General features: G+C 44.4%; 1 protein-coding gene and 1 pseudogene across 1 annotated transcript in view; both read right to left on the reverse strand.

The window, feature by feature from the left end:
* Positions 1-17,743, reverse strand: part of PDIA5 (protein disulfide isomerase family A member 5) — a 111,441-nt gene that overhangs the window by 62,444 nt on the left and 31,254 nt on the right. Inside the window, exons 4-8 of the mRNA XM_083153602.1 lie at positions 12,758-12,841; positions 12,338-12,383; positions 10,157-10,249; positions 9,746-9,806; positions 5,187-5,254 (exon numbers count right to left, since the gene is read on the reverse strand). Coding sequence (XP_083009728.1) covers positions 5,187-5,254; positions 9,746-9,806; positions 10,157-10,249; positions 12,338-12,383; positions 12,758-12,841 — 352 coding nt within the window. The remainder of the gene's footprint in view (positions 1-5,186; positions 5,255-9,745; positions 9,807-10,156; positions 10,250-12,337; positions 12,384-12,757; positions 12,842-17,743) is intronic.
* On the reverse strand, positions 8,118-8,254 carry LOC146025449 (U2 spliceosomal RNA; annotated as a pseudogene).

A 17,743-nucleotide genomic window follows, 5' to 3' on the forward strand; every position in this document is an offset into this window, starting at 1 on the left:
CCACGGATACAGTGGCAAGAATCTTTATCATACTGCCAGGAGAAGTCATTTTTGGCTGCAACCTGCTCTTTAACAGCTTGGAGAGTTGTGTTTTGGAGGAAACTGACCAAGGGCAATGAAGAGTTGAATCCAAATACGTAACTCTCACATCCGTTAGGTTTTCATATGGATGTTTAATATGGAAAAATAAATAAAAGTAGCAATGTGTAGGATATACGGATTTAAAAAGATTTCAGAACACATAGGAATTTGTACCCCGATGCGTACCCTCAACATCCATATAAAAACCTAGCGGATGTGAGAGTTACATATGTGGATTCAACTCTTCATCGCCCTTGGACCATTTCCTCCAAAACTCAACAGACACAGGGATTGAGTGGTAATCCCTATTTTCAGGACTTGGCTGAAGAAGAGTGTTTGCGCCTTGGGACTGATATATTTGTTTATAACTTGGAGAGTTGTGTTAGCTGCTTTACCTTTTGCTAAAACACCTATCATGGAAGAACTGAGCTTTCCCTGGTCCCATCACTCCAAAATCTATTTACCAAGTGATAATTAGAAGCCGGTTTGTCAGAAAATGCAATATCGTCCCATTGTGCTTCATCGCTCAAACACAGTATCAAACCTTTCCACCCAGACATTTAAGCCTTGTGGCAGGTCTTTCAAATGGCTAAAGGGTAAAACATATGCTTTCACATAATCCGAGGTGAAAATTTCCTGCAAGACATTTGCTCCACATGCTCCATATCTCCGGCCCTGCTTGAACCAGCGCTTCAAGCATTGTAAGCACCCTAATGGGTGCTTACAATGTTAAATGCACACCCACTATGAACGCCAACCCAAAACGTGGCGAGCGGCGGCGGTACGCGTCCTCCGACCTTTTCATACCCCCACTATCCACATCAGCGTGGAGTTGATTTTAGATAGTGTGGTGAGCGCAGCGAGCCACCGAGCCCGAAGCGTGGTGAGCGCAGCGAGCCCCGCGTATTACTTTACATGTATTCCGCGTCCCTTCATGGGGCTCGCTGCGCTCGCCAGGCTTCGGGCTCAGTGGCTCACTGCGCTCGCCACACTATCTAAAATCAACTCCACGCCGACGTGGATAGTGGGGGTATGAAGAGGTCGGAGGACGCGTACTGCTGCGCTCGCCACGCTCCAGGTTGGCGTTGATACTGGGGGTGGCGTGGGGGTGCTTTTAACATTGTAAGCACCCATTACGGTGCTTATACAATTAATAATCTTATAGGGGGCCATGTAACATTGAAAACACCCATTAAGGTGCTTACACAATTTAAAAATCGTATACCATCACATTGTATGCCATATACAATGGTATACGATTTTAAATTGTATAACATCGGGTGTCATCGCGTAACATCGCATCGCATACCATTGTAAGGCTTATAGTATACGATGCGATGCAATGGGAGCCGTGCTAGGAAACAAGTACCGTATTTTTTTTTTTACCTGTAACACCTTTTGTTTTGAAAAATAATTCTAAATGCAGCAAATACATGCTTACTACAACCAACATTAAATCAAGAACTGTCTCTTCAAGTTGCCAAAATAACAAGTCTTGGGCTTCCAGCAGGAAAAAACATTTTCTCTAACCCTCCTGTGCTGCAACAATTTTCATAAACATTTGCTATGGTTTTAAGAAACGCTTGTATAAATACTTATTTCTCTCCAAAGACAAGACAAGGATCTGGCAGTCCTTTAGACTCTCATGAGGACACAGTTTTTGACAAACACAAATTTTTTTTCTCTTCAAATAGTGATGCCCACGCTGGTCTTGTTGAAACTGTGCACTGCCTTTTATTAAGATGCCAAGATGGTAGATGGCTAAAGGGAGCTGGGCACATTAAGACGTTAGAATAGGCTCCTCCCCCTCTATTCCGCGGCAGCCCCACAGTCAGAAAAATGGAGGCCGAGAGGAGATAAAGAAATCACAGGAGAACAGAAGGTCACACAGACCAGAACAGTAAAAAGAGACACAACAATGTACAAGAAGGCAGGTGAAGGCAGTGCTGTGGAGAGCCTCCAGTGTCCCCTGTTGAATCAGAGAAAAGGATTTACCAGTAAGTACCAAAATTCCATTTTCTCTATCGCCCACTAGGGAAGACTGGAAATTAGTACACTAGGGGTGTCCCAAAGTTTCCTCCATGGGCAGGAGAAGTAATGTGGCCAAAGTTGAAGCGGATGCTGCAAACATGTCAAAGTTATAAAATAAAAAAAAAGGTATTTACCATGGACCAAGTAGCCAAACGACAAAGTTGCAAGGTATAGACAATGATCCATGCGCCCAAGATGTGCCCACTAAATGGCTGGAGTGCGCCAAAATAGATTAAAGAGGATATCTATCATTGCTGAAATAAGCCTGATGGGTAGTTACATATGTGCATCAAGCTAATGTGTTCTCTGAAGCAGGCCAACTCCTTCAAACTGCATCATATAGCATGAACATTGCATTGGATTATGCATTGATGCTGTCCGGGCCACATAGATGCGTAAGACCTGAACGATATACAAGGTGGAGGGTTCACCAGACTTCTCAGTCAGAGAAGCCACCACAATAGGCTGCTTTATGGGGAATGCCAACATGACCTTAGTGAGGAAAAACAGCCCGCATCCAAAGCTCATCTCGATAGTCATGAAAAGTAAGGTATGGGAGCTTACATGACACTGCATCCAACTCTGAAACATGACAAGCCAAGGCCAGGGCCAGAAAGAGAACCATCTTCCAAGACAAATATTTTATATCCACCTCTTTCTGCGGTTCAAACATGGAAGATTGTGCAACCTGAATTTGGTGTGGACGTATCTACAGAGCCATGGGTAGATCAAAAATTTGGCTGTACATGGTGAACTCTCTGAATGAAGGCCTGAACTTCAGGTATCAGAGTCAGTCTGCGCTGAAAGAAAATTGATAAGGAAAACTTATCTGAACAAACTGAACTTTAAAAGGATCCCAAGCATAAGCCCATGTTGAGAAACATCTTCAGAAATAGCAATATTCAAGACAATAAAAAAGGCAAAAATGGATAAACCCGACTCTCACCATGCCACATAAGAACGCCAAATGCGGTGGTAATGAGAAGCTATAACAGGGTTCCTAGCTTAAAGTATAGTGGGAATGGCTAACTCTGGAATACCCTTGCATCTTGAGATAGTGGCCTTAACAGCCACCAAGGTAAACACGCACTGGCCCTGCTGGAGAAGATACAGGGCCATGGTTCATAGTGGCTTGGGTATTCACTGCCTCTGCTGCTGGATTTTGTGTCCTTGACCCAAATCTCGGTAGCTGATTGTTCAGCTGAGATGCCATAAGGTCTATTTGAGGACACCCTCAATGCTGAACTAAGGCCTGGAATATGTATGGATGCACAGTGGAACGCACAGCGATTCCAGTATTTGGGCAGTGCTGCTGATATTATGCCACTTGAAAGCTTTGTTTGGGTGTAAACATTTTCACTGTGTCCTATTAGAGCTATACTGTACTCATTTTATTTTGTATATACTGAGGGAAGTTATGTTGATACTCCTGTTTTCTGTATGGTTGATTATTATGATCGGAATGTGTTCCCCCAAACATAATTGAATTTGCTTCCAAGGAGACAATTATAGACTAGTATTTAAGCCAGACCAGCTCTTTTCCTCTGGTTGCAGCTATTCTGTACTTATTATTGCTGCTACAGGCATGTCCAGAAGATGGTCCTGATCAGACCATAAACGTCAACCACTATGCATGTCACCTGTGAGTGAAAGATTTCCTGCTGGATCTTTAACAATATAATTAAGGAGTACCCATTCTTCCTGGACTGTTTTCGATCTTCTTAAATGTAAGTGCGGCCATACATCTACAGATGATCGATTGTCAGATTGGACTGGTTGGAACAAAAACCTGGTAATGGATGAGAGTAAATGACAGTTAACCATTTGCTTTGAAATGCGGGAAAACTGGCAAAAACTGTCACTCATCTATTACCAGGGTTTTGTTCCAACAATCTGACAATTGATCTGTAGATGTATGGCCACCTTTACAGTCTTTACTCATGTGGCTATTCGACCGACAAAATTACTCTTTTGTGTGCTAAAGTAAAAGCAATTTTTGTAGTAGGGACGCTGGTCAGTTTCACGATATGGAGAGAGGAAGATGTGAAGATGGAGATTGGAAGTAGGAGCAGATAGGGACTGGGGTGGGTGGACAGTTTGTGGGAGATATATATATTACACGTACATACACACACACACACACACACACACACACACACAATGATTTTGGTGCATTAATGATTGGTCCTTTTAGATGACATCTACTGATTTAGATTGTCGGATTCATTCATTCTGACCAGTGCCTTCTTTTCCGCTTTGTAAATAGTGTGTGCTCTCTAGGTTTGTATGTCCGTTTTTGGTGTGGTGTAATTTATATTATTGTATGTAGACAGTGGGTTAATTTATCTCCCACTACACACATTATGATGTATGGGCTGGCTATATTATTATGCTTATTGCCATAACAACATTTATTTGTTACTATAGTGACCACCAGACATCCGGCCCGAGCGTGGTTGCCCGTCCCCCCGGCTGGCTTGGTGCATAGTGAGACGGCGTCTGACCTCACACTCCGGCGCCGGACGCGATGCGACACCGCTCGGACCATACAGGTACATATGGCAGTGACATCCTTATTTAAACACCAGAGGATGTGCACTCTAGTTATGCCTATATCCCTTTTCAGAAAGGTGCGTGAGCGCACCGAAACGGCAGCCATCAAGGGACGACTGGCTAGGAAGCCTGTACAGTACAGTATACTGTTTATTGCCTAAAGGATGCTCTAATATTTTTTGTCATGCCATTCTCTACTGCATACTATGCCTCAAGAGGCTTGGACGTTGCTATTTTAATACACTAATTTTTGCAAGCTACAATTGCGTCCTGTGCTGATTTTATCTATAAGGAGGAGGAGTTTCCCCCGGCCTTTTGGATGTACATCTTCTATAATATTGTTGACTGGGCATGGACATTTCATATATAAGTGTTGTGCAGTATAGCTGGATAGAGATATATATATATATATATATATATATATACATACATACATACATACATACACACACACACACACACACACACACACACACACACACACAATATAGAGACATGAAGCTGCTGTTATAATTACTCACATAAGTGCCTTTCAGTTCAGTGGCAGCTTGTTGGTAAGCTGGCATCATCTTCTTACACACACCGCACCCTGAGGGAAAGGAGATCGTGAGACATCGAGTGATGGGAGGCACATACAGGAGATGGCCAGTGGGAGGGAAGTGAAGAATGAGGTGGGTATAGAAAGAAGTAGATAAAGCAGAAGCAGTAAGAAGGTAGAACAGGACATGGTTGGGTAAATACAATAAACGGACAGTGAGAGGTAGACATGGAGGAATTGGTAGATTGATAGACTAATGAATTGGACAGTGAGGAGGAGTAGACAGAGGTGGTTGACAAAACAGAGATGGTAGAGAGTAGATGGAGGTGGTGTAAAGAGATGAAGATGGTAGTAAGATAGTAAGACAGAGGTGGATGATAGTGAGGAAAGTATACAAAAAGGCACATAGTATGTGTGGATGAGTGGGGTTTATCAAGGATGAAGGCAGGCACCAAGGAAGGAGAGACAAAGGAGGGCATTTAGAAACAGGGGGCCAAATGTAATAGGGTGAGAGTTTCAGAAAGTGAGAGATTTTGGGAGGGTTTTCCCATGTTTTTTAAAGCAGCAATCAATTACATGGCAAAATCAACCTGGTTTTGCAGTGTAATTGATTGCGGCTTTAAAAAAAAGGGTAAAACTCTCTCAAAATCTCTCACATTCTGAAACTCTCACCCTATTACATTTGGCCCAGAGTGTAGAGAGTTAGGTTACATGGAGGTTGACAGATAGGATGGGAATATAAAAGATGCACAGTGGGAATATGGACAGTGAAGGGCATAATCAGAAAAGTGGTAGGGCAGTGAAGTATAGTAGGCAGAATATAAGGAGGTGTGCGAGATGGTGGAGGCAGGCAATGGGCGGTATTCAATGAGCCTGATTCGCCATGTTTTTATGGCGAATTTGTGCTGTTTGGCGAATTTTTGACAAAAACGGTGAATCACCCTATTCAATGACCACATGGCGAATACATTTGAAGGTTTTTTTTGCCATGATTCACCGAGTAGCAATCGCTATCTTTTTATGGTGAAGTGGAATGTGAACTTAAAATAAAGTGTTTTGTTTTTTACATTTGGTGTCAAAAAATCAGGAATTTTCTTCTGAGGAGGGGCATGCTATTTTTATTCATGTGCTGTAAGCACATGAATATATATTAAATTTTTAAAAAAATATTATTATTTTTTTACACAGCAGCCAGCAGGGGGCGCCGGAGCCGAGCCGCTCATTACATATTCATATATTCACTGCACCCGATGTTACGATCGGGTATAGTGAATATATGCGGCCCCCTGCTGGCACCCCCGGGGGGGGGGGGGGGGCAGCCTGTGCTGCCTGGCACCCGGGGAGCCCACCTGCCCCCCACAAACGTTCAGGGACAGGCAGAGAGACTTCCATCTCTCTGCCTGGCACCCTCCTCAGGCTCCCTGCGGCATTCGCCGCAGGAGCTCATATTTCGCCTGTCAGGGGCAGCGAGCCCCTGACACGTTGAATACCGGAGCCGGCTGGCTCCGGAACGTGGCGAATGTGCAGCGAATCCTAAAAAGGATTCGCTGCACCTCGCAGGTATTCACATTGAATACCGCCCAATGAGTACACATAAATGACATGGGGCACTACTGATATAGTTAACTATATCGGCGGTGCCATTGGTCACGCATACAGTATTAAGTGTACACACTAAACAATATCATTCAGTGACGTCAGTGGGACCCGCTGACCATGTGGGTCGTTAACTACTTAGCCAAAGTCAACCTGCATGTTCAGCAGACTATGTTGGCAAGTTTGAGTTTGAAGAAACTCAGGGAGCCCGAGGTGTGCTCCCACCACCACCAGTGCTGTGCCTAAACACGTGCAAAGGGGGCAGCCGTACGAACGTTTGGACCCTCTCCCAAAGGAGAAAGGCCCCATGGTTCCCCTAACCCCCCTCAACCATAAGGCCGAGGAAGGGAAAAAAGGGATCGGTGGGTCCTCTTCGCCGAAGCTCAGAGAGACCCGCTTTTCCTCCACCCCCGGAAGGGTTTTGGACGGTGGGTCCTCCGCACCCGAAGGTTTGGAGAGACCCGCTTAGGCTTCCCTCCGCCTTGCGGCTCGGGGTTGCCCTCGAGGGGACCGGGACTCTCCCCAAAAGGTGAAGAGTCCCAGCCACGTTTGGGGAACGGAAGGCCCGTTAGGGACAGCCGCACTACCCAAATCAAAAAAACGTGACAAAACTAACGAAAAACGTGAAGTGCAAAAAGTGCAAATCAAAGAAATAAATAAAAGAGGCCCTAGCCAGAAGGCCGGGGTGGGGGTGTAAAAAATTGTCCTACCCCATCCAAAAGGACGAGGTAAGGACGTGTAGCCTAACCTAGAGGGAAGTGCGCAGTGTGTGTGCCATTCAGTGCATGGTGCTGGACATCACCAGTGCAAATCAGGCACCCCCGAGTTTCCCCGGGGGCACAGTGCAGCCTCGGGCTCCAGGCAGCCGACCCTTCAGCGTCCGACCAAGCTTTTCTCTGTCTCACCAGCAGGCATTTTCCAGCCCCCGGCATGGGAATGGGTACTCCACTGGGCTTTTCGAAAGACTCCCTTAGGGGCTGCACCCCCCTCGGAAGAGCAATCTACTCAGTCCCAGTGTTTCTCCGCTCCCAGGGTTAAGATACTAGGCTGAGCTTTTCGCTGTGCCCAGGCTGGTGGTTAGCCAACCTGGACCAATCTACTCGGTCTCAGCTTTTCTCCGCTCCCTGGGAATGGATACTAGACTGAGCCTTTCGCTGACTCATCCTTCGGGGGCTACGAACCCCGTCAAGAGAGTCAATCTACTAGGCCCAGTGTTTCTCCCCCCCTCTTACCAGTGGATTTACGGAAACAACACCTCCTACCAAAGGCAGAGGTGAAGATACTTAGTGAGACTTTTCACTACTCCCGGGAAAAAACAGAGGGGTCCCACACCCTCCGCCCATCAGAGCAGCTACTCAGTCCCACCTTTCTCTATTCTCTGCCAGAGGCCAGTCCATACCCAACTGATAAGAACAGATACTACACTTGATCTTAGCCAAAAGGCCGAGAAGCGATTAAGTGTACACACTAAACAATATCATTCAGTGACGTCAGTGGGACCCGCTGACCATGTGGGTCGTTAACTACTTAGCCAAAGTCAACCTGCATGTTCAGCAGACTATGTTGGCAAGTGTGCATCATTAACAATATTGAGTGTGCACATTATACTGTTTTTTACAAGATATTGCTCACTTCTGAGTGAAACTGATAGAGGAGGTGACCTGAGGAGAATAGAAGATAAGATTGACTGCAAGGAAGAAGACATTGGGGAGAGTATAAATCAGGCATGTCCAAACTGTGATCATCCAGCTGTTGTAAAACTACATATCCCAGCATGCCTTGCCATCGTTTTAGCATTCCCTAACAGCAAGATTTTGGCAAGGCATGATGGGACTTGTAGTTTCACAACAGCTGGAGGGCCAAAGTTTGGACATGCCTGGTATAGATGGAAGAGGCAGATTTTAAGGACAGTAGACAAAAAAAGCAGACAATGATGAGTGTCACTGACACATAAAACAGACAGTGAGGTGGGTAGTAGGTAGAGGAGGTGGGAAGAGAAGAAGGGTAGATAAAAGCGAGGAGGAGTACAGATGAAGATGGGCAGCAAAAGATAATAGATGAGTTGGGCAGTGAGGTAGGTTACATCATGTTAGGATAGAGGACATTGTGGAAAGGTTAGTCAAAGTAGGCAAATAGTTAAGGGGTTAAAAAAAGAATGGACATTGAAAAGGCAGAGATAGAGAAGGGGAGCAGTACGGAAGGGTAATTTAAGGAGGACAGTTAGGGGATGTAGACCAAGGCGGTCAACAGCTAAGAAGGTAGACATCGTTGGCAGAAAGGAGAAGGTGAACAGAAAGGAGGGGTTTAGATGGAAAATTGTGGCAGTGGAGGGGCAGACGGAAGGGGGACAGTTATGCTCAGTTGGGCAAGTAGAGAAGAAAAAGATCATTATGGAACATTGTAAGTAAAAAGATGACATTTAAAAGGAGAGGCGAAAAAAAAAAAGAGCAAGGAGGATGGGATGAAAGAAAAGTCAGACAGACAACTGAAAAAGTCTGAAACTACAGAAGCTGTGACCAAAGACAGCCGCAAGGTGAAGGAGAACCAGGTAATTACATTTGTGTAGGTCCTTCATAATGTGTGTCACTGTTCTGCAGACAGCACAATAGCCTCCAGACTCTCAGAGGTGCTCATTGGAACACTACATGATGTATTAGGTGTCCTGTGTTTGGCTTTGTGTGCTTCAGATAACCACAGACACTGATTAATAAGGCAAGAATATTCTCCCTAAAAGTTAAGCTTTAACCCTATACTACAATAAATGAATATATGAAGAACTGCCCAGTGTTACAGGCACAGTGGTTACAAAGGGTTAAAAAGCAAAATGCACTGTAGTTTATTTGAGCTGAAAGCATGTACACATTTCCCAATTTTTCCAGGTCAATTCACATTTGTGGAAGTTGCAACAATACCCAGGAGCCATTGTCAGTTCAGAAGGTCACTCACATGGTGCATAAAACATCATGAGCAGCGGGCGGTCTTCTTTCTTCAAGAGCTTCAGGAAATCCTGCAACAAGCCAGGCAGAGGTTATGAGTGTGAACCTCAAAAATTAGCTCTATGTTTCAATATGTGACCTGCTCATTTAAAATCCTTCTTATTGTAAAGATAGTTTACAGCAATAGATGCACATTACAAGAGATAACAAGCACATTACACATTCACCCTAGATATCCCATACAAGCCAAAGAGCATAACAGAACTCTTCTATTCTGCAGTAATGTGTGCATTATTTATATATCCTACATTAAGGGAATAGTATCCTGGATATATTATACTAATGTTGGCAGGATGTTGTTCAACATATATTTAGAATCTCGGTGGAGTGCAATACATTGTCAAAATGCCCCAGTACTGACCTTTTCACTATCAATATGAACAATGTCTTTGGCTTCAGGATTCTCCTCCCACAGCGGTGCTCCCTCAGGATCTTTTAGAAATGCCACCATAGACTGCGGATAAAAGTGAATCAGGGGAAAGGAACGTCCATAAGCAAAAAAGTTTTCCTCATTTGGCGTATCCACATACATCTAGCATCCTTGAACTTTAAACAGCCCTTTTATTTGTGCCATGCCATAGCAAAGAATAACTTGGTAGCACCATGCATTTTTTTGTGCGACAATACTTTAAAATGCTTCTTATTGGCATTGCTATACATACAAGATGCACAAGCAGACCTAGATGACTAAAAGGATATGCTCATATTCTGTGTGTGATTGCAGTTGTATCTGCATAAGAAATGCTACATTACAATGTTTTCCATGAGAACATAGCATTTCATATGCAGATACGACTGCAGTCACACACAGAATATAGGAATAAAGCATATCATTTTAATCAGTAGAAACTGCTTGTGAATAGCCACACATCTTGTGGTTCATGGCGCATTGAGGCTAGATGTATGAGGACACATCTGTAGTGTAGGAATTAGGCTAGGACATCAAAACAGAAAAAATGACCATACAGTAGGTCACACTGAAGCGCTGGTCCTAGCATTGATGGGAAGACCTTTTAATTATCCTGAGTGCAGTTTCAGCCTCTTATTCAGAGGAATTGTGAGCCTCCACACAGACAAATAGAGTGGATTGTGATATCCGAAGATATCACCTATAAAAGTAGCGTAGCTGTACCCAATGTGTAAAGAATAAAACAAATAAAAAAATGTTTCAAATTGTGCTAGCACCTAAGACAGTGGTTCCCAACCCTGGTCCTCAAGTACCCCCAACAATGCACGGTTTCCATGTCCCCCAGCAGGTGCACTCATTATTCAGACACATTTTAAAAGATCCACAGGTGGAGCTTATTATGTCACTTGTGATTTTGTGTGGAGACCTGAAAAGCGTGCACTGTTGGGGGTACTTGACGACCATTGTTGGGAACCACTGACCTGCATTCATATTTCCCAGGTCTATGTGGTGGTTATTACAGATCCCAGTGTAATACTGTATAGGGCAGTGGGGGTGGGTTTGGCCGCAATGAAGCTTATTATTGTTCCTCCACAAAACAGATGCTGTAGGGCAAGTCCCAGGCTTTGTCTAGGTGAATAGCCAGTTTTGAATGACTGTACATGTACAGTAGGTGGAAGTGCAGCCTTAACTTACACATAACTTTCTCAAACACTAACAGTTAAATAAATGTATCTAAAGCAGAAACAAACTCATACAGTTATACTGTAGATCCATTAATATGCTGCACCCCTGAAACTAGTTATTATAAATGTTCTTCATAGTGTAAGATTCACCTACATAATATGGAGCTTCTCAATAGTTGTAAATACTGTATATATTCGAGTATAAGAGTTTTTCAGCACATTTGCTATGCTGAAAAAGTCCCCCTCGGCTTACAGTATAGTCAAGTGAGCTGTGGAGGAGGGGACTGGCGCGGTTGCAGGAGACTCAGCAATGACGATGATGCGGGAGGAGGGGACCCTGTGTGGCCGGAAGCTACCTCTGCTCTCCCCCATCCATCCATGAAGCTGAGGCTCCTCTCCCCCTGGCCCCTGGAAACACTCCCCCCTGCCTGACGGAGACGCAGCGCTACCCCCTCCTCGCCCAGGGGCACCCACAGGGCAGAGCAGCAGATACTGTTCCTGTTCAGAGGGAGGTGTCCGGCCTTTACAATAAGTGTGTGTATGTCAGTGTGTGTCTATAAAGTGTGTGCGTCAGTGTGCCCCTATACCCTGTAAAGTGTGTGTGTGTGTGTGTGTGTGTATATATATGTCAGTGTGCCCCAATACCCTGTACAGTGTGTGTGTGTGTGTGTGTGTGTGTGTGTGTGTCGGTGTGCACCTATACCCTGTACAGTGTTTCTCAGTGTGCCCCTAGAGTCAATAAGTTTTCCCAGTTTTTTGTGGTAAAATTAGGTGCCTCGGCTTATCTATGGGCCGACTTATGCTCGAGTATATACACAGTAGTTTTAAATAATTGTTAGTTGTAAGCTATGCTTTAAGCCGCAGCTTAATAGCTGCCAGGTATACATATTCTAAGAAAAGCCTCTCTTTCTCTGATCATTTCAGAATTTACAGTATAAAGAAAATATACCTTGTGCGTGTTCGGCCTGTTATACTCTGTATGAAATGTTCCATCCCTACAAGAAGACATCACATAAATATTTTATTTAAGTGCAAACTGCAGAATCCCCTCAATCTCTTATCTTTATTAGAATAATTACAGGTCCTGGGATGGGAGTTAAACACATCAATGCAAACATAAAACAAAGAATAAGAAATCTAATTGCCTTAATTTGTACAGGGATATATTGCAATAAAATAAAATGTATCCTAAAAGAAAGATTAAACTGCATGCAAAAAAGAACTCTCATTACAAAGCAGAAGGAAACCCTGAAAGCTCAGCAACTTGTCCGCTTGTGTCTTGTACAGAGCACGGTTTCACCAGACATCTAATAATCCATTCACAGACACTAATCAGGCACAGGGTCTGGAGCTGGTGTTGGTCACTTACTTGTAGTGCAACAGCTCTATGCCGTTTGTCTTCTTACTGGGGTCCACCTTCATCTTCTTACAGAGCTTCCTGCTCTCAGAGTCTCTGGTAATAATATAAACAGAGTAATTACACAAGAAGACCAAAACACATTCCTGCATCATTTAAACGTTTAATGTGTTATAACCAAATAAACCATAATCCTCAGACCTGGATTGAATTACAAAAGCTACAAACATTACTTAAAAAGCTTAAAATGTCAAAATAATTCAGAGCAATTCAACTAGTGATGGCAGCAAGGCTGAAAAGACATGGTCAGAATGCCAACATATTGCGGCCACCAACATTTTACTACGCACAGATTACTGTAAAGCATCATAGTTATTGGTGATGTGGACAAATGCATATTTTATATAACTGAACTCCTCCATAGTATATTTTCTGTGGCAACCGAGGTGTACTATAGAAGTATTTCATCATTTGAAAACACACACAATTTTATGGATTATTAGGCTTGACTGCACTGCACTTCCTCTCACTCAGGGGTAGATTTATTAAGCTCGGTGAAGTGATAAACTGTCTGGTTATTATCACTGGCCAATCAGCTCCTACCTGTCATTTTTCAAACCAAGCCTGTAACTTCACACAGGTAGCAGCTGATTGGCCGGTGATAAAAATCTGACACTATCACTTCACGAGCTTAATAAATCAACCCCACAATCCCAGAGAAATAAACCAACCCACTCAACATTCTAAAAGTCGCATTGTATATATCAGGGTTGGAAAGAAAAAAATAAAAGCTTGCAGCATTGCGCTGTATTAGAAACCTTGATCAACCATGTTTTTTTTTGTTTTTTTAAAATAAGGTTTTTATGAAGGCTTTGCGAAATGAACGGTACAGCGTTGCAAATACATGCAAGTAGAAAAAAGACATTGTTACAGTTGTATGATTGTACAAAGAATTAAGGTGTGTATTATTTGTTACAATACAGAAAGTTCACAAAATCTTTAAGAGTTTAATAAAATATGTAAAACATAATGAACCATGTCAAATTTATATTATTACACCGGGGATTAAGAAGTACACTGTTGGATTTGGTAGTTCGTAAAGACTCATGAGCTGTACATAAAGATAAGAGTTGGAAAGCGTACGCTTTCGCAAAAGCTTTTTCAGGGTCCTGAAGAAGCTTTTGCGAAAGCGTACGCTTGACTGCACACCTAGTGTGCCAAACCCCACATTCCCTTCCCCCCACATCATTGTATTTTGAATTGTTTAGGCCGGTGGCGACACAGGGTATCCGTAGGACACGGTTCCTTGCAGTACAGTGACACGGACTCTGCCGCCAGAGCCGTGCACACTCCTGTCTCTCCTGACACGCAAGAGCGAGGCAGTGCACGTTGGCACAACTCAGACTTAGCCTTGCGGTCATCATACAGGCTGTGGAACTAGTGGCTCCAGCCAGCTAGCGGTGGCGCTGAAGCAGGATCACACCCGTGTTCAGGCGCTTATCGCTGCTGCATAGTGAGCCCCAGGAGGAAAGCTATACATTGTTTCCGATAAATTGCAACAATCCTGGATAGTATACACACTGTAAACTGTCATTACTTGACACAATTCTCTCACTCTCAATTTCAACCACAATGCCTTATAAAGTAATAATGATTCAGGGACAGACTGAAGTGGGGTCCCACTAGGTGAGGATATATATTATATCCTTTTTAAATCACTAAATGTTGTCTCATGTATTGGTCGTGTTTTTCTTTTATATCTTCGCAACTATTTTAATGAAACTAATAAAAGTCATGTTTTATTATTAAATTCTCTTCTGGTGCACCAACCAAAGACACCCTTTCTCTGTCCTCCCCAAATATACTTATTTCGTGTCCATGGTAGCACACCCTCGCATTATCAAGATATTAAATAAAAACAGTGCATAAGGAGGGTCCACCCGAATAATTTATATGTGATTTCTGTGCGACTGGCAGAGTTCTCCCCCAATCTCCTGATTCACACAGTGGAGCACTCTCTGCATGAGCCTGAATTTGGAGTGACTGTACATATCTTGCAATCAAACCCCTACTGGGAAACCTTGGAAGAAGCCCATTCGGTACAGTACTTGTGTATTATCAGGGCGCCCGTTAAGTAGTTAACGTAGTGTCCTATTCAGCATAGTAGGATTGCATCGTATCGAATTCGATTTGCGTACAATGCGATGGTACTTGTGCAGTTTCACGGCACCCCTGCCCGCACCGCACGTGATTTGATTTAGCACACCCCCACTATCCACGTCACCCCAAAGCGTGGCGAGCGCATCGAGCCCCGCGAGGGGATGCGGTATGCGTCCTCCCGACCTGTTCATACCCCCATTATCCAGACGTGGAGTTGATTTTCTAAAGTGTGGAGAGTGCAGCGATCCATGAGCCCTAAGTGTGGCGAGCGCAGCAAGCCCCGCAAGGAGCCGTGGATAGCTTGATGTGTATTCCGCGTCCCCTCGTGGGGTTTGCCACGCTTTGGGCTCGTTTTCCACGGCAGCTCGGGAGTTTATTTTCTAAAGTGTGGAGAGTGCAGCGATCCACGAGCCCTAAGCGTGGCGAGCGCAGCATGCCCCGCCAGTGGCCGCGGAAATTGAGCCCAAAGTGTGGTGAGCGCAGCAAGCCCCGCTAGGGACCGTGGATTACTTGATGTGTATTCCGCGGGGCTCGCCACGCTTTGGGCTCGTTTTCCACGGCTGCTCGCCACGCTTCGGACTCAGTGCCTCGCTCACCACACTTTATAAAATCAACTCCATGCCGACGTGGATAGTGGGTGTATGAACAGGTTGGGAGGACGCAAACCGCTGCACTCGCCACGCTTTAAGGTGACGTGGATAGTGGGGGTGTGCTAAGTAATAGTGGGGGTGTGCTAAAGTGCATCGCATCGCATGCAATTTGCACGCGATCCGAAAACTACACAAGTACAAATCGCATTCAAAACGCATTTCTTGCGTGTGATAATACACAAGTACCGCCCATTCAAAATGAAGTTAGGAGTAGAAAACATTTCTAAAACTGAGGCTAGGAGGGGCATAGAGGGGGGATTTCTACATTTAAAGTGCCTGCTCCACTTATCTATACCCCACTGTATTAGCACCTGTGTTCCCTAGTAGATAAATGAGAATACATTTTACTTTCTCTTTAAAAGACCAGGTTTAGTACATAGACCCTAATTACCCAACCCCTTTAAAATTAGGGTATCAAGATTACAGCAATATATAGTAGGAAAGGTATCTTTCATGTGGATACCCTACATTCGTTTGATGTTGGCACTAGCCTAGGGAATGTGAAGGTAGCCTTAACATTCTTATACAGATTAAATTTATCAGAGTGCAGCAAAGACAGCCCTGTGCTTAAACATGTACAATAAAATGATATTCTTAAATTTATCTGTAAGAAAACGGAGAGAAGAGACTACTGAGCGAACAGAAGCGTAAAGGATGAAGTCAACCTAGGGCAGCACCATATCTTACAGCACCTGGACTGTCCAGCCATTTGTGCAAAGGTCCTATTTGTCGACTTCAGCTCAGCATTCAACACAATCGTCCCCTATATCCTGCAGCACAAACTTCTCTCCTTAGGAGTTCCAGAATCAACATGCTCCTGGATCACTGATTTCCTGACAGCAAGAAAACAGGTGATGACAACCAGAGCATACTCAACTACCGTGCCCGCCAAGGATGTGTATTCTCCCCTCTGCTCCTCCTCTTATACACAACAACTACACCTCGGCTAAGGAATTAGTAAAAATTATGAAATTCGCAGATGACACTACAGTCATCGGTCTAATCAAGGACGAAGACAAGTTTGCATACAGACGTGAAGTGGACCCACTAACATAGTGGTGCGACCGGAACAACCTTGACCTCAACACCCTTCAAGATAGTGGAGATGGTGGTGGAAACCAAATGCTATACACCCACTCATAATAACTGACGAGAGGTGTCGCAGGTCGACTACGTAAAATTCCTAGGGACAAAAATTTCCCAAGACCTCAAATGGAGGCCCAACATACAGATGGAGCAGCCGTCAGCCAGCCTGCCCAATCGCCAGATTTCATGTGCTTGTGCAAGCTGTCGGACTGGCCAACTGGGATGCATGGCAGAGATTGATGGCTTCCCTGCCCATCTCCGCTTCAGGGAGCGTGGGCAGGCTGGGGGCAGAGCGGCGAGACGGGCAAAGGGCTCCCAACAGAACGGGGAGTGCGCACCCCCTTCTGTCGGGGGACATCGGCTGGCGGCGATTGAATCGCCAGGAGCAGCTCCAATGAGAGGCAATTCAGGAAATTCAACATCCAGCAGAAGCGGCTGCTCATCTTTTACACTGCCATCATAATCTGCTCTATGCTTCACAAAAATGCTGGGTGCACTCAGGAAAACGCTGGGCGTGTCAATGCAGGAGGGTACCTACCTGCCAGGGGCGGACGGCTAAAGTCCCAGGACATCAGCCACCCGCCCAGTCCTTGGACCAGGCACAGTATGTATCGTTCGATGGTCGGTGACCATCAAATGATTTCAGGCCCGCATGCTACCCTGCTAATGGATGTTTATGCAAAACATCCTTTCCCAGTGCTACGGTCATATTTGTTGGGCGATGGGCATTCGCACACCCAGCATTACATGGTTCGCTAAGCAGCAAATTAGCTAACCAGAATCAGGCCCATAATGTATGTGTAATTTATGTAATGTGTTTGTTTTTTTTTACCCCTCTGTGTTCTTGCTTGGTTGCAATGTACGGCAAAAAAATTCTAGTATACTCAAGTATAGCTGGTTAATAAAGCCGATTCTGATCATAATGAATTCAATACAATTATCACAAATAAGGGACAATAAATTCAGCACATTCTGTTAGGCTATTGGTAGAGTGATCCCAATGGCTCGAATTCAGATTTAAAGGGATAATTCAGTTGAAACATGCTTGATAAGATAGCTGTTGGTCCTTAATGCTTGGAGGTAAATTACAACAGCTGGAAAG

Source organism: Crinia signifera, chromosome 7, assembly GCF_055691185.1.
Source record: "Crinia signifera chromosome 7, ASM5569118v1, whole genome shotgun sequence".
Taxonomy (NCBI): Eukaryota; Metazoa; Chordata; class Amphibia; order Anura; family Myobatrachidae; genus Crinia; species Crinia signifera.